This window comes from Onychostoma macrolepis, chromosome 21, assembly GCF_012432095.1.
Source record: "Onychostoma macrolepis isolate SWU-2019 chromosome 21, ASM1243209v1, whole genome shotgun sequence".
Classification (NCBI taxonomy): Eukaryota; Metazoa; Chordata; class Actinopteri; order Cypriniformes; family Cyprinidae; genus Onychostoma; species Onychostoma macrolepis.
In genome coordinates, this window is record NC_081175.1 from 17,708,086 (window position 1) to 17,725,788 (window position 17,703).

Sequence of the window (17,703 nt, forward strand, 5' to 3'; positions counted from 1 at the left end):
CAGTTAAGTCCAGAGAGAGCTCCAGCCCCCGAATCCAGCCCAGGGAGGGCTCCTGCTCCTATGCCTGGCCCATGGAGGGCCTCTAGAGCCGGGATTTCCCCAAGTGTTTTTTTTTTGGGGTGGGGGGGGTAGGGCTCCGGTTGTAGAGGCTGGGGCTGCTGCCTCGGAGACAGATCTGCCATGGCCTCCTGGGTTCCCTGATCCGCCATGGCTCCCCGGATGGTCTATAACGCCATGGCTCCCTAAAGCTCCCTGCTCCACCATGGCCTCCCGAGTCCCCTGATCCACCCTGGAGGCCTCCCCCGTGTCCCTGTTCTGCACCAGCCTCCAGGGTGCCCAGCCCCCCTCACCGGTGGTATTGTTATGGCGCGGGACACGCCTTCAGGGAGGGAGTAGTAATACCACATTTTTGGTCTTGTTTTGCCCTGAGTTCTTTCTGTTTCCTTTTTGGTCACCTTCCTGTCCTTGTTTAGTTTCATTTGATTAATCCCCTGCAACTGTTTTGTAATTCTCCGTTGTCTGGTCAACTCTGTGTTTCTTTCATTAATGTTCAAGCTTTCATGTTGGATTATCCCCTGTGTTTTCATTTATTAAAGACTATAAGTTTACTCCTCGACTCCTGCATTCTCCCTGCAACAACACCGTGACATAATGTTTAAATAAAAATATTTACACAATCAAAAATAAGGTTATTTGTTGTTGTTATTGAAAAATTATTAGTAGGGCCTAAATTATTAGTTATACCATATTATTGAATGAGGGATTTATACAGGGATCATTTCTTCAAAAGAAGAAAGGCTTTACCTCCATATTGAGTATGGAGGCGATGGAACAACAAACAATGCTTAATCAGTTCATCAATAACTTTTTTTTAATTCTCTCTTTTACTTTTGCCCCCTCTCCTTCCCATGTCCTCTTAGTTTCTCACATGTTTTCCACTAAGCAATATTCTTCCCTCTGTCCATTCTTACACAGCATGCATTTTCCCAAGGTCACCTCAAATTATCTCATAGCCCACGGACAGCTCTATAGCTATGGCTCTTATGAGAAATATGCAGCTATGTATTGAGAAACAATTTTAGAGATGAAGCCAGTATGCTCTCCACTTATGCAGCTGTCTCAGCAGAATTTTTCAAGTCTGCAAGTCAGCACTATAGTGCCCCTGTGTTCTCGCTGCCCAACAGAGGGCAGCATTATCTGTAGCTGAATGTAGCAGAGCACCACCAAAACAAAATCTCACAAACACACGCTCAGATGAACACACAGGAAGTAAAGCAGCTCTGCAGTGCAGAAAAGAGGCTGCACCATTATCAATTACACCTTCATCTCACATCGGATATCAGCTAGTGGGCCTGCGGACGCAGCACATTTCCCCCAGCCCAGACCGGCCCAGTCCGGAGCCAACAGCAGCAGAAACTTTAGCTGGGCTCCGATTCACGGGGTCCCAATGCACACTTTACAAAACATGTTTATTTGGAACACCAATACAACACTTAACAATAATAAAAAATTTGTATATATTAATGCTGTCAACCGATTAAACATTTTTTCTGTAATTAATGGTGATTTATCGCATATATACTTATATTGTCATAAATTTACATTGAATCTCCAAATGAATGTAGAAACAAGATGGTACATTTGAAATATGTGCTTCTATTATTAAAGAAAGCTATCATTGGTACCAACACTTCTACTTATATATGCATTTCCCCCTCAATTTTAGCCATTCAACATTACAGTATAATTGAAAGCCATTATTTTTAACATTTAATAGGCTTTTTAAAACACAAATTTTAATTTAAGTGAATTTATAACAATCTTCCCATAAACTATAAATTGTATAAACTAATGCTGGGCAATGATTAATCACATCCAAAATGAAAGTTTTTGTGTACATAATATATGTGTGTGTACTGTGTATACAGTATTTATTATGTATATATAAAGACACACACATACAGTATATATTTTGACAATATTTACATGTATATATTTATGTTCATATCTTTATATTATATATAAATATATTTAATATATAAACATAACATATTTTTCTCAAACATACACATGCCTGTGTGTGTATTTATATATTATATATCCAAAATAAAGTTTTGTTTACATAATATATGTATGTGTACTGTATATAAATATATATATATATATATATATATATATATATATATATATTTATATACAGTACACATACATATATTATGTAAACAAAAACTTTATTTTGGATGCGATTAATCATTTGACAGCACTACTATATATAAAAGGCTACTCTACATTTTGTGAAAAACGACTGATGAAGTAATAAAATGTCAGAGCCACAATTTTATAAATGTGTAATTTTCCATATTTGAACCCCCTAAATTTATAACTATATCAATAGTTATTGTCAAGTTGATCTGTGGTTCACTGTTGCAGCGTGACTCACATTACATTAAATCATATTATGTTTCTCTGATTCTATTTGTTCTTTAAAGCTGCATGTTACTGTGGGCCGGCTGGGGTTTCTGGGTGTGACTCAGGGCTGCAGTGAGACAGGCTGGCTGCCCCTCACTGCCATAAAACTAATCACATCCATAAATCTCCCTCATTCCGCGAGGTGAGACAGCATTGCATTACAGCTTTTGATTAAATATCAGATACTGCGCCTGCAGGAAGGAGACAGAGAATGTAAATATACAGTACCTGTCCAGTGGCATCACCCTATGGAAAATTCAATGTCTCCACCCTCAGCTGTATCTGCAGTGATCTAATTCACACATATACCTCCTACTCCTTAGGAAATACTGCAAAATGATATTTTGTACACGGATATGAGCATGTTTTGAATTCTGACATCATTTTTATGTAATAGAGGCAGACAAAATAGGTTGGGATCCTGCAGAGGCAGTTGAAGAATACAGTCCAAGTGCATTTCAGAAACTCCTGGCATGTTGAGCTTGTCTGTGTAAACATTCATTATCTAATTGGCTCTGGCTAAGACAAAAACAAATTACTGAGATGAAAGTGGGGGAAACTGTCTGTTCTGTTACGTGCTGTTAGAAGCTGCTGGCAGGCAGGGAGCCTGTACAAGAGCCTAAAAATATACAGACGTACAGGAGATGTAAAAGGTACTAATATATGTACCATTTAGTTACTAATATGTATACTTTGGGTAACTTTTAAGAATAAATAAGGCACAAAGCTGTGCCTTTTGAAAGGGTACGGTCACAGTGTCTGAGAATGCATGAGACAATGAGGCCACATCTTTAACAATTACAAGACAGGCCAGCACAGCAGAGTTAAGCACAGGATGGTACAGCACAGCACAATATAATACATACAGAAAGTGCAACACAGCTCAATACAATCCAGGACATCATAAAACTGCATAGCACATGGGGTGAACAATAAATGCAATGCAATAAAACATAGCATACGGTGGTTGCAAAAAGTTTTTGGACAACAACTCCACAGGACTGCTTGATTTCCAAACACATTCTGATTCGGGCCTAGTGGCTCACATCTTTTGATTCTATTCACCAAAACGGTCAATATTTGTTCACAGTCTCCCACTGTTTAAATCTGAAATGAACTGAATGAACTAAACCGAGCTGAATAATGACACTATTGCTTTCTGTAGAGCTCCTTTATACTAATTGATTCATTTGGCAATATTAACTCTGTTATTTTCTTGTTTATTACTGTGAAGCTGCTTTGAAACAATCTCTACTGTAGAAGTATCAAGAAATGTAATTATGCCAACAGAATTGAATCAGGTTCATGGTTATATTTGAACCATACTGTAGCATCTTATTTAAGTTAAATCCTAGCTTTGTCATAATGTGTTCTGTTTATATTTCAATATAAATGGCAAAACTAGGTTTTCTGTGCCAAGTTAGTTTGCTTCTGAAACTCAAAATTATCATTGTGCATATATTCAGAATGCAAAATATAGAATATTTGTTCTCAGACTTATGCTGTGGATTGATTATTTTATAATTGAATTGGAGAACAATTGTCTTCAGGGATCACCCAGCATCTAACTACAAACATCGTAAATGATTGTGGTATGAAGAATAATTTATATGCATTTGGTGTAAGGAATCGATTATCCTATGTTTTATTGCATAGATGATTGTTTGCTTTAGACTCACATATATTTAAATCTGCTTACAGTCTGTGGAATCATTGGACCTCCAGCTGTTTAAAACAAGAGAGTGAAAGATTTATGATCCCTACCCTTCTTATTTTATTATGCCTTGCTTTGTGGTTTCTTAAAGAGTTGAACAAATTAATTATACAATAGTTTACCCATCTTCTTAGTGTAATTAATTATTAATCTTATTAGTTGTACAGGCATTTTGGTATGTAGGTGACTGTGGGTGTGGGCGAGTTCTAGGACAGTATTTGTCGTTGACTATGTGACAAATGTACTGAACTTGATCCTGGCGGGGACAGCAGCTCTGACAAGCAGGTGAAGCACCTGCTATCTGTGGACCTTCTCAAGTTGCACTATTTCATGGGATATTTGATGCAAAATAAATAAAAACATGGCCTCATATTACAGTTACAGTGAATAGTAGGCCTATACTGAAACATCAGAAATGAACATGTTCGGCTCTTTTTCAGAATTTTACAGAATAGTTGCAGTTCAAACCTTGATCCCTTTGTTGTTAACTTTTTTTGCGGCATATATGCCAGATGCAGTTTCTGCCTCCAATGCAGTGTAAATGTTTTGCTTATTTTATTTATAATTGCTCAACTGATTTAAAAAAATAATAATTAATAGACACACTATCCAAAGTTTGGGGTCAGTAAGTTATTCTTTTTGAAGGAAAGCAATACTTTATTCAGCAATGATGTATTACATTTATTGAAAGACATTTACATTGTTAGAAAAATTTCTATTTTAAATAAATGCTGTGTTTTAGAACCCTGAAAAAATGCACTGGTTCCACAAAAATACCAAACAGCAACTGTTTTTAACACTGATAATAAATAAAAATGTTTCTTCAGCAGCAAATCAGCATATTATATATCATATCATGTATTTCAAATAATTTCTGAAGGATCATGTGACACAGAAGACTGGAATAATGAAAAACAGTTGTTTTTTAATTTAATAGGATTTCACAATATTACTATTTTTCTATTTTTGATCAAATAAATGATGCCTTGAAGAGACATCTTTCCAGAAAATTTTTTTTTTAAGTTGATTTGAAAATAGTAATAATATTAAAATGAATTTGCAAAAGAGAAAGGAGAGACTTTCAAGCAAAACTACAAAGCAAATGATGCAACAAATCCATCTTTCAGATCTATATTTATAGTACAGAGAAGTAAGGACTAGTTCTGCATAATAAATACCCAAAAGAATTGGCTCACAGTAGGAATCCAAGTAGGAATAACTACACAACACACAATGGGCCCAAGAGCAGCACGTGTGACAGAACGTGATTATAAAGCTAGACGTCTCAGAGCACAGAGACTTTTTTATGTCGCAGACTTTCTCTCTCCCATTTATCAATGCTTTATTGCTATCATTTGTTTTAGTCTGCTGGATAAAGTCATTTCATCAAAAAGTAAAGCAAGCCTTCCACAGTCTTATGACACGATGACTGATCAGTGCATGTGTTTAGCCACTGAAACTGCAGTCATGTGGAGACAACTATTTAGAGAGGTGCAATCAAAAGCAACTTAGTTACAGCATCATTTAGACAGTTGCATATATCAGGGATATGACAGCAAGAGTCCATACAAGTGCATTTGTGTGCACGCATGCATGCATCCCCTTCCTTTTCTGCTGAAAGTCATCTTTTGTTGGCTAATCTAATCTATGAAGGGTAAGCGGTCTCCTTTCCTGTCCCTTGAGAGGGACAATTTGTCGACACAGTCATCAGTGATGCGATGACACTCCTCGAACGCTCTCACCTGATGAAGGACTCGAGTTTGGATTGGTTAGATAGGTCACATGACGGAGGGGTCCACCCACAGATCAAGCTAACTTTAGGACACAAATAAAATGCTAAACTCTGCAGATGTAATAGAAATACGCCCAATTTCTAGGAAAATATTAATTGTGATACAGGCATATATTCCATTAGCAGTAGCTGAAGAATGATCATCAGAAAAAGAGGAAGGGAAGAAGGAAAAGGCAAGAGGAAGCTGCTGATGCATTGCAGATAAACTGCGTATACTGGGCAACCCCTCCCTTTTCTATCCATATGCACCCCCCCGCACACACACACCCTCCCTCTCTCTATATGACATCATCACATCCTCCAACCTGATGATTCCCGTGAGGGAGATGTGACTCAGCCTACAGGCTAATGTTTTTTCCCCCCTATGTGAGATCTGGCAACCCTAAAATATAGCCACAACCTAACCTCTACTCCTCTGCCTTGGTATTTGCTTTAAAATATAATTTGTGCTACTCATCCTTTGCAGGCATGGGGTCAGGGAGTGTGTTCAATAGCTGTGAGGAATAGCTGTGCAACCAGTAGTTCACGCTCCTGGGGGTGTGCTAAATGAACACACAGCTTCTCCTGTCATCATTTTAGTTCAATAAAAAGCCCTCTCTTGGGAAGTTTGAGCAAGCATTCAGATCTAACAAATCTGTTTGGCTTTGTGACACCCAAGTGCAAGAGAGAGCGAGTGAGTGAGTGAGGAGAGAACATTGAGCTGATGTTCCAGGACGGGGTGATAATAATGACTGTCAGAATCTTGCCACCTTTGTCTGCTCTTTTTAAAGGTATAGTTCACCTAAAAATGAAAACTCTGTATTCATTTTTACTTTATATTCATCAAAGAAGCCTGAAAAAATGCACTGGTTTCACAAGAATGAACCACAAAAATGGAGAATCTTGAAGGATCTCTATTTTCCCCATACAATGACAGTGATCGCACTCAACAAATGAAAAAAAGTACTATAAAAGTATCCTGGACTTGGTCTTCTGAAGAGCAATTCAGCCTTATACTACAAGTCTTCTGAAGCTATATAATAGTTTTATGTAAGGAGCAGACTGAAATGTAACTCCTTATTTTTGTCGTTATTTGGATGTCTTCTTTATCTGATATAGGAGTTTCTGCTACTTAGCTGATGAGTTAAAGGGATAAATTCTGTCATTAATTACTCACCCTCAAGTTGTTCCAAAGCCGTAAGACCTTCATTCATCTTAGGAACACAAATTAAGATATTTTTGATGAAATCCAAGAGCTTTCTGACCCTACATAGACAGCAACACAACTATCATGTTCAAGACCCAGAATGGTAGTATAAGGACATTGTTAAAATAGTCCATGTGACATCAGTGGTTCAATCGTAATGTTATGAAGAGAATACTTTTTGTGTGCAAAGAGAACAAGAATAATAACTTTATTCAACAAATCTTCTCTTCTGTGTCATTCTCCGCATGCGTCATGGTACTCTAGTGAATGGTGGCGGAGACTGACCTAGAAGAGAAGAATTGTTGAATAAAGTAGTTATTTTTGTTTTCTTTGTGCACAAGACGTATTGTCGTAGCTTCATGAACTTAAGGTTGAACCACTGATGTCACATGGACTATTTTAACAATGTCCTTATACTACCATTCTGGGTCTTGAACATGATAGTTGTGTTGCTGTCTATGAAGGGTCAGAAAGCTCTTGGATTTCATCAAAAATATCTTAATTTGTGTTCCAAAGATGAACGAAGGTCTTACGGGTTTGGAACAACATGAGGGTGAATAATTAATGACAGAATTTTCATTTTTGGGTGAACTACAGTATCCCTTTAAATCAGGAGTGTTTGATTAGGGAGACCAGGACCAGGGCAGAGAAACATATGTGGCATTACACAAAGCTATCATATGGCTTCAGAAGACTTATATAATGCATAATTCATCAGGGGAAGTGGAAATGTTTAGAGAAAAAGTATTTAAAAAAAGAAAGTTGTCAAATGAAATATTTTCTTAACAATATTTTAGACAATCTTGGGTCTTTATACAAAAAAAAAAAAAGGGGGGGGGGGGGGCCTTTGCATAAGTATTATCATATTTGGGGGTCCTTGGCATTTCAAAAAAATTAAAAACCCTACAAAAAATTTCCTTTAAATGGAAAAAAAATGGAAAGGATGTTTGAAAATGATCTTTTTGTATTCCACAGAAAGAAAAAACAATATATCAACAATTTGCCTATTGGTGAACTGTTTCTTTAAATCTCTAGTATCAGTCCAGTTTTCTCATCAAAGATACCTATGAGACATGATCCCACACAGACCAGTGAAAGATTAGGTCACTAAAATTTTCTTATGCTCACCAAAACGTCATTTATTTGAACAAAATACAGTAAAAACAGTAATGTTGTGAAATAGTGTTACAATTTAAAGTAAACGTTTTCTATTTGAATATATTTTAAAAAGTAATTTATTTCTGTGAAGGCAATTCTGAATTTTCAGCAGCCATTACTCCAGTCTTCAGTGTAACATGATCCTTCAGAAATCATTCTAATGATCAGAAATGTGACCCTGGACCACAAAACCAGTCATACATGTCTTTATTTTGAGCCATTTAATGCAACCTTTAATGCTGAATAAAAGTTTTAATTTCATTAAAAAATAATAATAAAAAAAATCTTACTGACTCTTTGAAAAGTAAAGTGTTTATTATGCTATAATCAGGCTCATGGATTTACAGCATTTTACTCACAACCCTTATAACATCTACTGCAGTTTTACTCTTGCAGCATATATGCAAATATAATGTTGAAGCACTTTTTTGTTTCACCAACTCTCAAGTGCATTGACTGCATGAGTATACACACATGATGTTAAAGGTGTGTCTAATGAGGATTGTATTTTGTCCATGACACAGATCGTTAAGGCTCTCTGCTCATATGATGCTGCTCTCTGCTTCCATATCGATATGCTGACTCCCAACGTCTTCGTTCTGCTAACCACCTCAGGGGGCTGATAAGAATACGGCCATAAATCACAGCTAAAAAGACACCAGCAGGGGTCTCTCTATCCCTTACACACACTTTCAGTGCCAACACACACATTAACCCTTTCTCACACTCTCATGAATAAAATATGGCAGGCAGAAAAACACATTGAGAGGGCAAGGAATGGAAAATGTTCAGCTGATGTTAGGTGGGACCTTGAATGAGTCATGAATTACGCAGATCAATGTATTTTCAAATGCTTTCAGATATAAAGCACTTCTCACATTGTCTACAGATTACTGCTGAGTCATCCGGTATCATCAGGGGAAGGAACCGAGCAAAAGAATCCCTTCAAGGCTGATTTAACAACAGTATCCTCAAGAGATTTAAATCAGCATCCACTCTATTTCTTGCACCACTACTCTGCATTTGCACCAGAGCTTATCTTGCAACCCAAATTTTTTGGTTTTGCACCAAACATTTTCACACGACAAGGTCCCATTTGATGCCTTACGTTAAAATTTCTGCTCATCTCACTCCACTAATGTACCGCATGCCTCCCTCAAGCATTGTTTATTAATAAATCACAGGCTTCTCTCCTTGCGTACGTGCCTTCTCACTGTCATACTGATTCGGAGTTCACTGCCCGTAAAGTAGTCACATTATAGCTGGATCTCTAATAATGCATCACAGTAGGCTGGTACTGTAAGGGCGTGCTCTGCAGCATTACTGGTGGCCTGCATTGAATTTTAAACCGCACTGCTCTGCATGGCCACAAAAGCACCTTGAGCGACAGGCGCCCTGCTCCTCAGGGATGATTTGCACATTTTGAAGGGATGGTCTTTACTTGGGGCCGGACGATAGAGACATAAGGTCACTGAGTTCAGGAGCTCTTCTGCTGCTGCTCTGAATGATTGCACACAGGCTAAATCTGGCTTCACATTAATGCTCGGACGCAAACCCAATGACAAAGCAAATAGAATAAGGCCTATAATTAATTGGAAATATCTCATTTTAGTTCTCTCAGCGGGACAAATTTATCGTCCTCTTATGATTCAATAGGATTGGCTTGGAACATTACGATGAATCATTTTGAATTTTTGGTGATATGATTAAACTCTGTGCTGAGCGATGGGAAATGCTGGAAATTAGCTGTTGCTAATGCTAGATGTCTGTATAAGGTCAAAATGACTTTCACTGCACAGATTCAAATGGTTGAATTATCTACAGCAGCTGCAGTTCTGGATCAATCAATTACCATCTCATCACTTTTACTTATGAGCATCTTAAAATGTATACTCAGATAGAAAACAGTAATACTAAAACTTTAAAATATTTTTGAAAAGCAGTGTGCATTCTTGATATTTTTGGAATATTTTGAGCCTGTCTACAGCAATCATACTGATTTTGCTCAGGTTTCATAAAAAAAGGGAGATTATATAAGCAGATTTGTCATATGTCCTTTAGGTTATCATATACTGTATATTCAAAGCCTGGCCATGTAAAGCAAATAAAGGTAAGAAGTAGAGTGCTTTCTATGCATAGCAGGTGTTCTTTTAGAGGCAGTCAGCACTATCTCACATGTCCCAGTCCAACATGACATTTTGTCTATTCTGAAAAGGCAGGATTCTGGTTAATAGAAAAGTTAATTCATCAACCAGCGCAAAAAGCCAAAGTTAGAATTACACATCAAATAATGTTGTGCAGCAGACCAGAGCAGTGCAACAGATACTTGGTATTCCTATACTTTAAAGATCATACAATAAAAGTAATATAATGTAAATATATATATATATATATATATATATATACACACATATATAATGGCTGAATTATTTGAATAATTTTCAGTTTTAAGACATAATGTTGGCAATATATAATTATAATTGCATGTCATTGTGCATTTGAAATATATTTTAAATGAATATAACACTGTAAAAAAAGATGCTGTGAACAAATAAAAAACTTAAATAATATATTTAATTTATTATTGCTTTTTCCTGCTTGATTTAGTTGTTTGTTAACTTACTATATTACTCATTTTAGCACAACTTTCAGGAATAGCATGGCATCTTTTAAATTGAGTCAAGACATTTATTAAAATAAATAAGTTGCACATTGAAAAACAGATGCCTGCTCAGTTATTACTTGTAAGAAATAAAATTAACTTTAAGTATCATTTAATTTCATATATTCAACAATGACAAATTCTGAAAAGAACATAGCGTCGTTACATAGAAAGATTAGCACACTACAGTGCAGCTAACGCCCTTGAATGTGTCTGATACGAGCCGCTGTCCTTGGTGCTGACTGTAGACGCTCAGTCAGTGATTGGGCTGCGTGCTCAGACTCTGTCCAGAGTACCAATGATGTCACGTCGACTGTAACTGTAGTCCTATAAGCATAATGCAATTCTATCCAAACCAACATATCTATTACTATATTTTGTAAGAAATTGTACTTTTAAGCGTTTCACATCCACCCATGGCGCGAATAATGGAGCTTTGGGGCTTATCAACAGAAAAGGTTGTTAGCATTCGTTAAACATAAAAGTGTAGATGTACATTTTGACTGAGTTTTTAAACATTTTGATGGCTGATAAAACATAAGTAGGCCTACTGATTATGTATCACTTAGATTAAACACCACAAATGCATCACAAACCTTTTAGTGTCCAGTCTAAAAAGTCTTTAAAAGTACATTTTAGAACAGAAAACGTTTTTGAAAGTTATTTTTATAATATATCGCACACTGGATTAGCCTCCCAAACTCTAGTTAAGTGTGACCAGGAAGCTGAAACACTGATAAAGATAAGTGTAGCAAGCAGGACCCTCCCACATCGTCGGATCAATGGTCCAGTCAAAACAAGCCTGAGCTTTTTCGCAACAGCGCCTGGAGTATATAAAGGCAGGTAGAGCTGCTATCCAGCGCTGAGAGAGCCACATACCCTGCACCTATACACTACTTTACCTCACTCTTCTGTCCATCTGCACGCTCACACCCCGTCCGTCCGGATGAGTTATCCGATAGACACTATAGGAAGCCCCTACCGGAGGGTGATGGACACCAGGACGAGCTACTCGAGCCCCTCCAGCGGGTTCCGCTCCCAGACCTGGTCACGGGCAAGCCCGAGCTCTTCTTCCTACAAGAGGACCTTCAACGTCCCGGTGGCGCGAGCTTACGGCTCAACAGTTCTGAGCTCCACCGACAGCCTCGATTACACCCAAACCGCGATCCTCAATGGTGACTACAAGCGCTCCAACGAGAAGGAGCAACTCCAGGGACTCAACGACCGCTTTGCCGGCTACATCGACAAGGTGCACTTTCTGGAGCAGCAGAACAAGCAGATCGAGGCGGAGATCCAGGCACTGCGGCAGAAGCAGGTGTCGCAGTCTCAGCTGGGCGAACTTTACGACCAAGAGCTGCAGGAGTTGCGCTCCATGCTGGAGCAGATCCATCACGAGAAGGCGCAGATCCAACTGGACACCGAGCACATCGACGATGACATCCAGCGCCTCAGGGACCGCTTCGACGAGGAAGCGCGCATCAGGGAAGAGACGGAGGCGATAGTCCGTGCCCTGAAGAAGGACACGGGTGACTCAGCACTTGTCAAAGCCGAGCTGGAGAAGAAAGTGCAGTCCCTGCAGGATGAGATCGCGTTTATCCGCAACAACCACCAAGAGGAGATCAGCGATCTGTTGGCGCAGGTGCAAGCGTCGCAGATCACCGTGGAGAAGAGGGACTACCAGAAGGCGGATATCACCGAAGCGCTGCGGGAGATTCGCTCGCAGCTGGAGGGCCACTCGACGCAAAACCTCCAGCAGGTGGAAGACTGGTTCATGTGCCGCTACTCCAAACTCACGGAGGCCGCCGAGCAAAATAAAAGCGCCATCAGATCCGCACGGGACGAGATCTCAGACTATCGCCGTCAGTTACAGTCCAAAACCATCGAGTTGGAGTCTGTTCGAGGAACCAAAGAGTCTCTGGACAGGCAACTGAACGACATAGAGGACCGACACAACAATGACCTTGCCAGCCTTCAGGTACATAAACGCATGCTCTAAAAACAATAAGTATAGGCTACCATTTAAACAACAAGGGAGCTTGATATGCAAGACTTATCGTGCATTTTAAACGTGCTTTAAAGTTGAAAAACAATAGCATGTGTATGGTTTTGTATAGTTTTGATTGATAATCAAAATAATGTTCATCAATTGCCACTGAAAACTCATATTGCTAGACCACTACTATGAATATTGTGGTGAACAATGGTTGCAGCCTTGCTGGCAGTTGTACTGTAGTGCATCATAAATCAATTTGGCTTTTAAAATGTGCTGCTGCTATCATCAATAATGAAATCAAGTCACAGTTAAGTCTGCATGGCTGTGTAATGCTTTTTCCTCTGAGCTCACTATGGAAAGCAGAGAAACTGACTGGTCATCCACAAGAGGATTTGCATATGATGCTTCATTACATCATAGGTGCAGTGGAATGGTGTTAGAAAGGGTTAAGGAGAGGCAGACACCCACAATGCAGTCTCTCCCCGCTGTTTGCTGAGTCAGAGCAGAGGCAGGGTTCGCTCATTGGCTGTGTCCTGGAATCACCTCATACACATAGACTGACTGCACCTAGTGGTTGCCCTTGAAGCCATACAGTGATATTGTGAATTGTAATTTAACTGGTGCTGTGAGATAATAAGAATCATATACACAAAAAGTTCCTTGAAGCATGCCAGGAATACATAAATATATATATATATATATATATATATATATATATATATATACTCAAATGATTATCATGAGAATACGACAGTTTCTTTCTGTCTTTAGCAACAGATTTATTTGACTAAACTGTCACAATGTTGTGTCTGACGCACTAGGAAACCATCCACCAGCTGGAGAATGAACTCAAGAGCACGAAATGGGAGATGGCACGGCATCTTCGTGAATACCAGGACCTCCTGAATGTCAAAATGGCACTAGATATAGAGATTGCTGCATACAGGTAAGATTAGGAAATATTTTGCATATGAGTATGGTGTAAATACCTTTTATGTTTAGTTAGTAATATTATAATTTATTATTAAAAATAAGCAAATGTATTATTATTAGATTTAATATTTTGCTTAATATTTAATATTTTATTATTATGTAAATATTATATCTCATATTTATTAACAATTATCATTTAACACTTTATTATTGAAATATTTATTAATGCAAATACGAGAATTAGAATATATATTATTTTATGCAAAAAAAAGTGACAGTGTTTTTTAACATTTAATTATCTGTATTTTGGCAAATTATATAGCTATTCATATTTCAGAGAAATGTCTACAACAAGTAATCTTTACATACAATTTATAATAGCCTAAATCGCAATTCAATGCCTTTTCTCATTATGTAGAAAACTTCTTGAAGGAGAGGAGAGCCACTTTAGCACTTTCCCATATCGCCAGACCGTCACCAAAGGCCCCAAGGTCAAAAGTGAGCCTCCAAAGCTTAAAGTGCAACACAAGTTCGTAGAGGAGATCATCGAGGAGACCAGGGTGGAGGATGAGAAATCTGAGATGGATGAGGCTTTGGCTGAGATGGCAGAAGAGTTGTCCGCTGCCAAGGGAGAAGAAGAAGGAGAGGAGGAGGGTAAGGATGAAGAAGGTGGTGAGGAGGAAGGTGAGAAAGGAGAGGAAGGTGAAGGTGAGGAGGAAGGAGAAGCAGAGGAGGAGGTGGTTGCCTCTAGCCAAGCCAAAGTAGCCTCCGGAGCACCTGCTGAGGATGAAGAGGAGGGAGAGAAAGAGGGAGGTGAAGAAGCAGAAGAAGAAGAAGAAGAAGCTGGAAAGGGTGATGAAGAGGAAGAGAAGGGAGAGGAGGAAGAGGAGGGTGAGGAGGAAAAGAAAGAGGACGATGCAGAGGAGGAAGCAGAGGAAACTAAAGCACCCGAGGCAAAGGCCTCTCCTGAGAGTGAGAAAGCAGAGGAGAAACAGACCAGCGGAGGAGAAGAAGAAGCAGAGGAAGAGGGTGATGAGAAAGATGAAGCAGATGCAGGTAGCGACAAAGGATCACCTGGTGAAAAAGAACCAGAAGCAAAGGAGCAGCCTAAGAAAGTAGAAGCAGAAGCAGCAAAGGAAGACAAAAAAGGAAAAGAGGAGAAAGAGGAGCCCAAACCTGAGAAGGAAAAAGAAACTGTGACAGAAACCAAGACGGAGACGCCTAAACCAGAATCTCCAAAGAGCGAGAGTCCAAAAAGCGAGAGTCCAAAGAGCGAAAGCCCGAAGCAGGAGACACCTAAGACAGAGGCTCCAAAAAAGGAAGCACCCAAGACTGAGAGTCCTAAGAAAGAAGAACCTAAGGCAGAACCACCCAAGAAAGAGGCCCCAAAGTCAGAGCCACCAAAAGCAGAAACTAAAGAAGATTCCCCAAAGCCAGCAGATGAGAAAGCCACTAAAAAGAGTGAACCAGAAAAAGAGCCTGAAGACAAAAAGAAAGAGGCGACCGTGAACGGAGACATGGGCAAGAAAGACGAGAAGAAAGAGTCCGATAAGAAGGAGGTGATCTCCAACGGAGTGGACGAGAGCCCAACCAAAGATGAAACAAGCCAGAGGGTGGTGATCACCAAGACGGTGGAGACCATCACCACAGGGGAAGGTGGAGTCAAACAAGTCACAAAAACTGTTACGGTCACCGAAAAAGGAGAGGAGGTGGAGGAAACCGTCCAGGAGAAGGTGGTCTCCAAAACCGTGGAGAAGCAGGTAGCGAAGGCCACCGAAGCAGATTAGACCATATCGTCCAACTATAACCGAACGAAGAGGAACCGGAGAGGAAGCATATCAAGCAATCAACACAAAACTAACATAATGAAGAAATCATAAAGCTCAACAGATGTATTACATTAACCACACTGAAACAAAAACAAGCATAGAGAGAAGCCATAAGACGCGGCAAGCTAAAAAATGCATGTTGAGTGACAGCTTTAAATGGGTTCTGCTGCATATGCGGTCCGGGACGCCGGGGACTCACTTTCACTTTCGTTCAAATTGCAATACCTGGGGGAGGGGGGCGGTCACTTGAATGTGGCATCTGCATGCCAGCTCAGGGGGGAGTGCGCTCCTCGTTTTTTGAGATAGAAAAATAACCACCCTATGTATGACAGTAATATAAAATACACGCAGAGCGGTGGGGAATGACATTTACTTTCAATTAGAGCAACGAGGGATGTAGAAACATGTGTTCTGACAAAAGTAGCCTTATAAATATTATCGCGAGGACACCAACTGAGCCAAAAATGTTAAAAAAAAAAAAAAAGGATGAAGACGATGGTGAAAATAGCCCATGGTCATATACACTCAGTACATAAAGCAACTAAGAAACTCTTAGCCTTAAACATGCTTTTTACCGTTGTCAGTTATGTTTACCTGATGAGTGCATTTGAAAATAAACCCGTCAATGCGCACATACATTCTTGTATGCATAGGATTGACTTGAATTCAACTACTTACCGTTAATGAGGTGCTACCGTTTGCAGTCCCATGTCTTTGTTCATCTGAATGAATTTCTCAGCAGCATTTGCTCAATAAACACCATATTAAAATACACTATTTACCTTGTCTTGTCTTTTTCCTCAGGTGTTTGGTGTTTATTGGTATGCATGGATTTTTATTTGTGAGTGTGGTTTATGTATTTGGATACTTTGTAAGTGATGAAAACAATATTAAAGTACAGCAATTAAGTCAAGTGATTTCCTATTTGTAAAAAAAGTCTTTAAGTTTAAGCTAAAAATGACAATCATCAAGTTCAAAAGTGAAGAAGATCATTAAGGATTCTAAATATCTTAAACTTTATAAATCTTTTAAAAATCATGTAAAACAATGGATGAAAGAGTCATATATATGCCTAATTTTTAGTTTCTGGAAATTGGTTTTTGTAAAATACATTTTAAAGAAGAAAAAACAGCCACCTCACAAGACACATCCTTTAACTGTTGGACAGGTCAGGTGACTAAAATGTGACAGTATTGCTGACTCTTTATGTAATATATTTTATTTAAATATATATTTAAAAATCTCGTTATTGAGATTCATCACATCTTAGTTCTTTACAAGATCAGCAACTTAAAGATCGGCCTAAAATGATTTACATCTATATGTACATAATTTTTATTGAATGTTTTGTTCAATCAGCTTTGAAACATCTGCCCATACTTGCAGCTGTATGTGAAGATTTAAATGAATGTGTTGCTGCATTGCAGGCTGAGAGTGCACCATCAGAGATATACAACACTGCAACATTCATAATGGACTGTTCAAGGCATCAGAGTCATCAGAGGCATCATTTCTTTAAATATGATACATCATTTAAAAAATAAAAGTGATAAAACTGCATTAATCCAAGTGTTTTTGTCTTTTCTGTCTAATCAAAAACATTTTCAGAATTATTTATATATTCAGCCCAGGGCATAATTCCCTGATATTGCTACAAAGGACTCAAAATATGCACCTCATGTTTTGTGAACTATTTGTGCAGCACAACTTGTGAAATTAGGGCACAGCAATACATACAGATTCACTAGTAATTTAGGTGTAGTTCTCGGTACTGCAGTAGTTTGTATTATACTGTATGTTGTACTAATGAAGAGTTGCAAATGTAAAACTGTAAAGGACAGGTTTGCCAGCATTATTCTTATTTGATGCATTGACATATTCTCATTTGAACATGGTTTTCATTTAGTTTTCTGGGTTTAGGTTATTCATCAGCAGCCCTTCACAATGTTAAAACCCTTAATTTGGTT

The 17,703-nt window shown here is 38.6% G+C and overlaps 1 protein-coding gene across 1 annotated transcript; it reads left to right on the top strand.

Moving 5' to 3' along the window:
- The first annotated feature begins 11,208 nt into the window (after nt 1-11,208).
- Nucleotides 11,209-16,510, top strand: nefma (neurofilament medium chain a). Its single transcript, XM_058757237.1, has 3 exons — nt 11,209-12,956; nt 13,796-13,920; nt 14,326-16,510. The coding sequence occupies exons 1-3, from the start codon at nt 11,928-11,930 to the stop codon at nt 15,692-15,694; spliced, it is 2,523 nt and encodes an 840-aa protein (XP_058613220.1). The 5' UTR covers nt 11,209-11,927; the 3' UTR covers nt 15,695-16,510.
- The last annotated feature ends 1,193 nt before the right edge of the window (nt 16,511-17,703 follow it).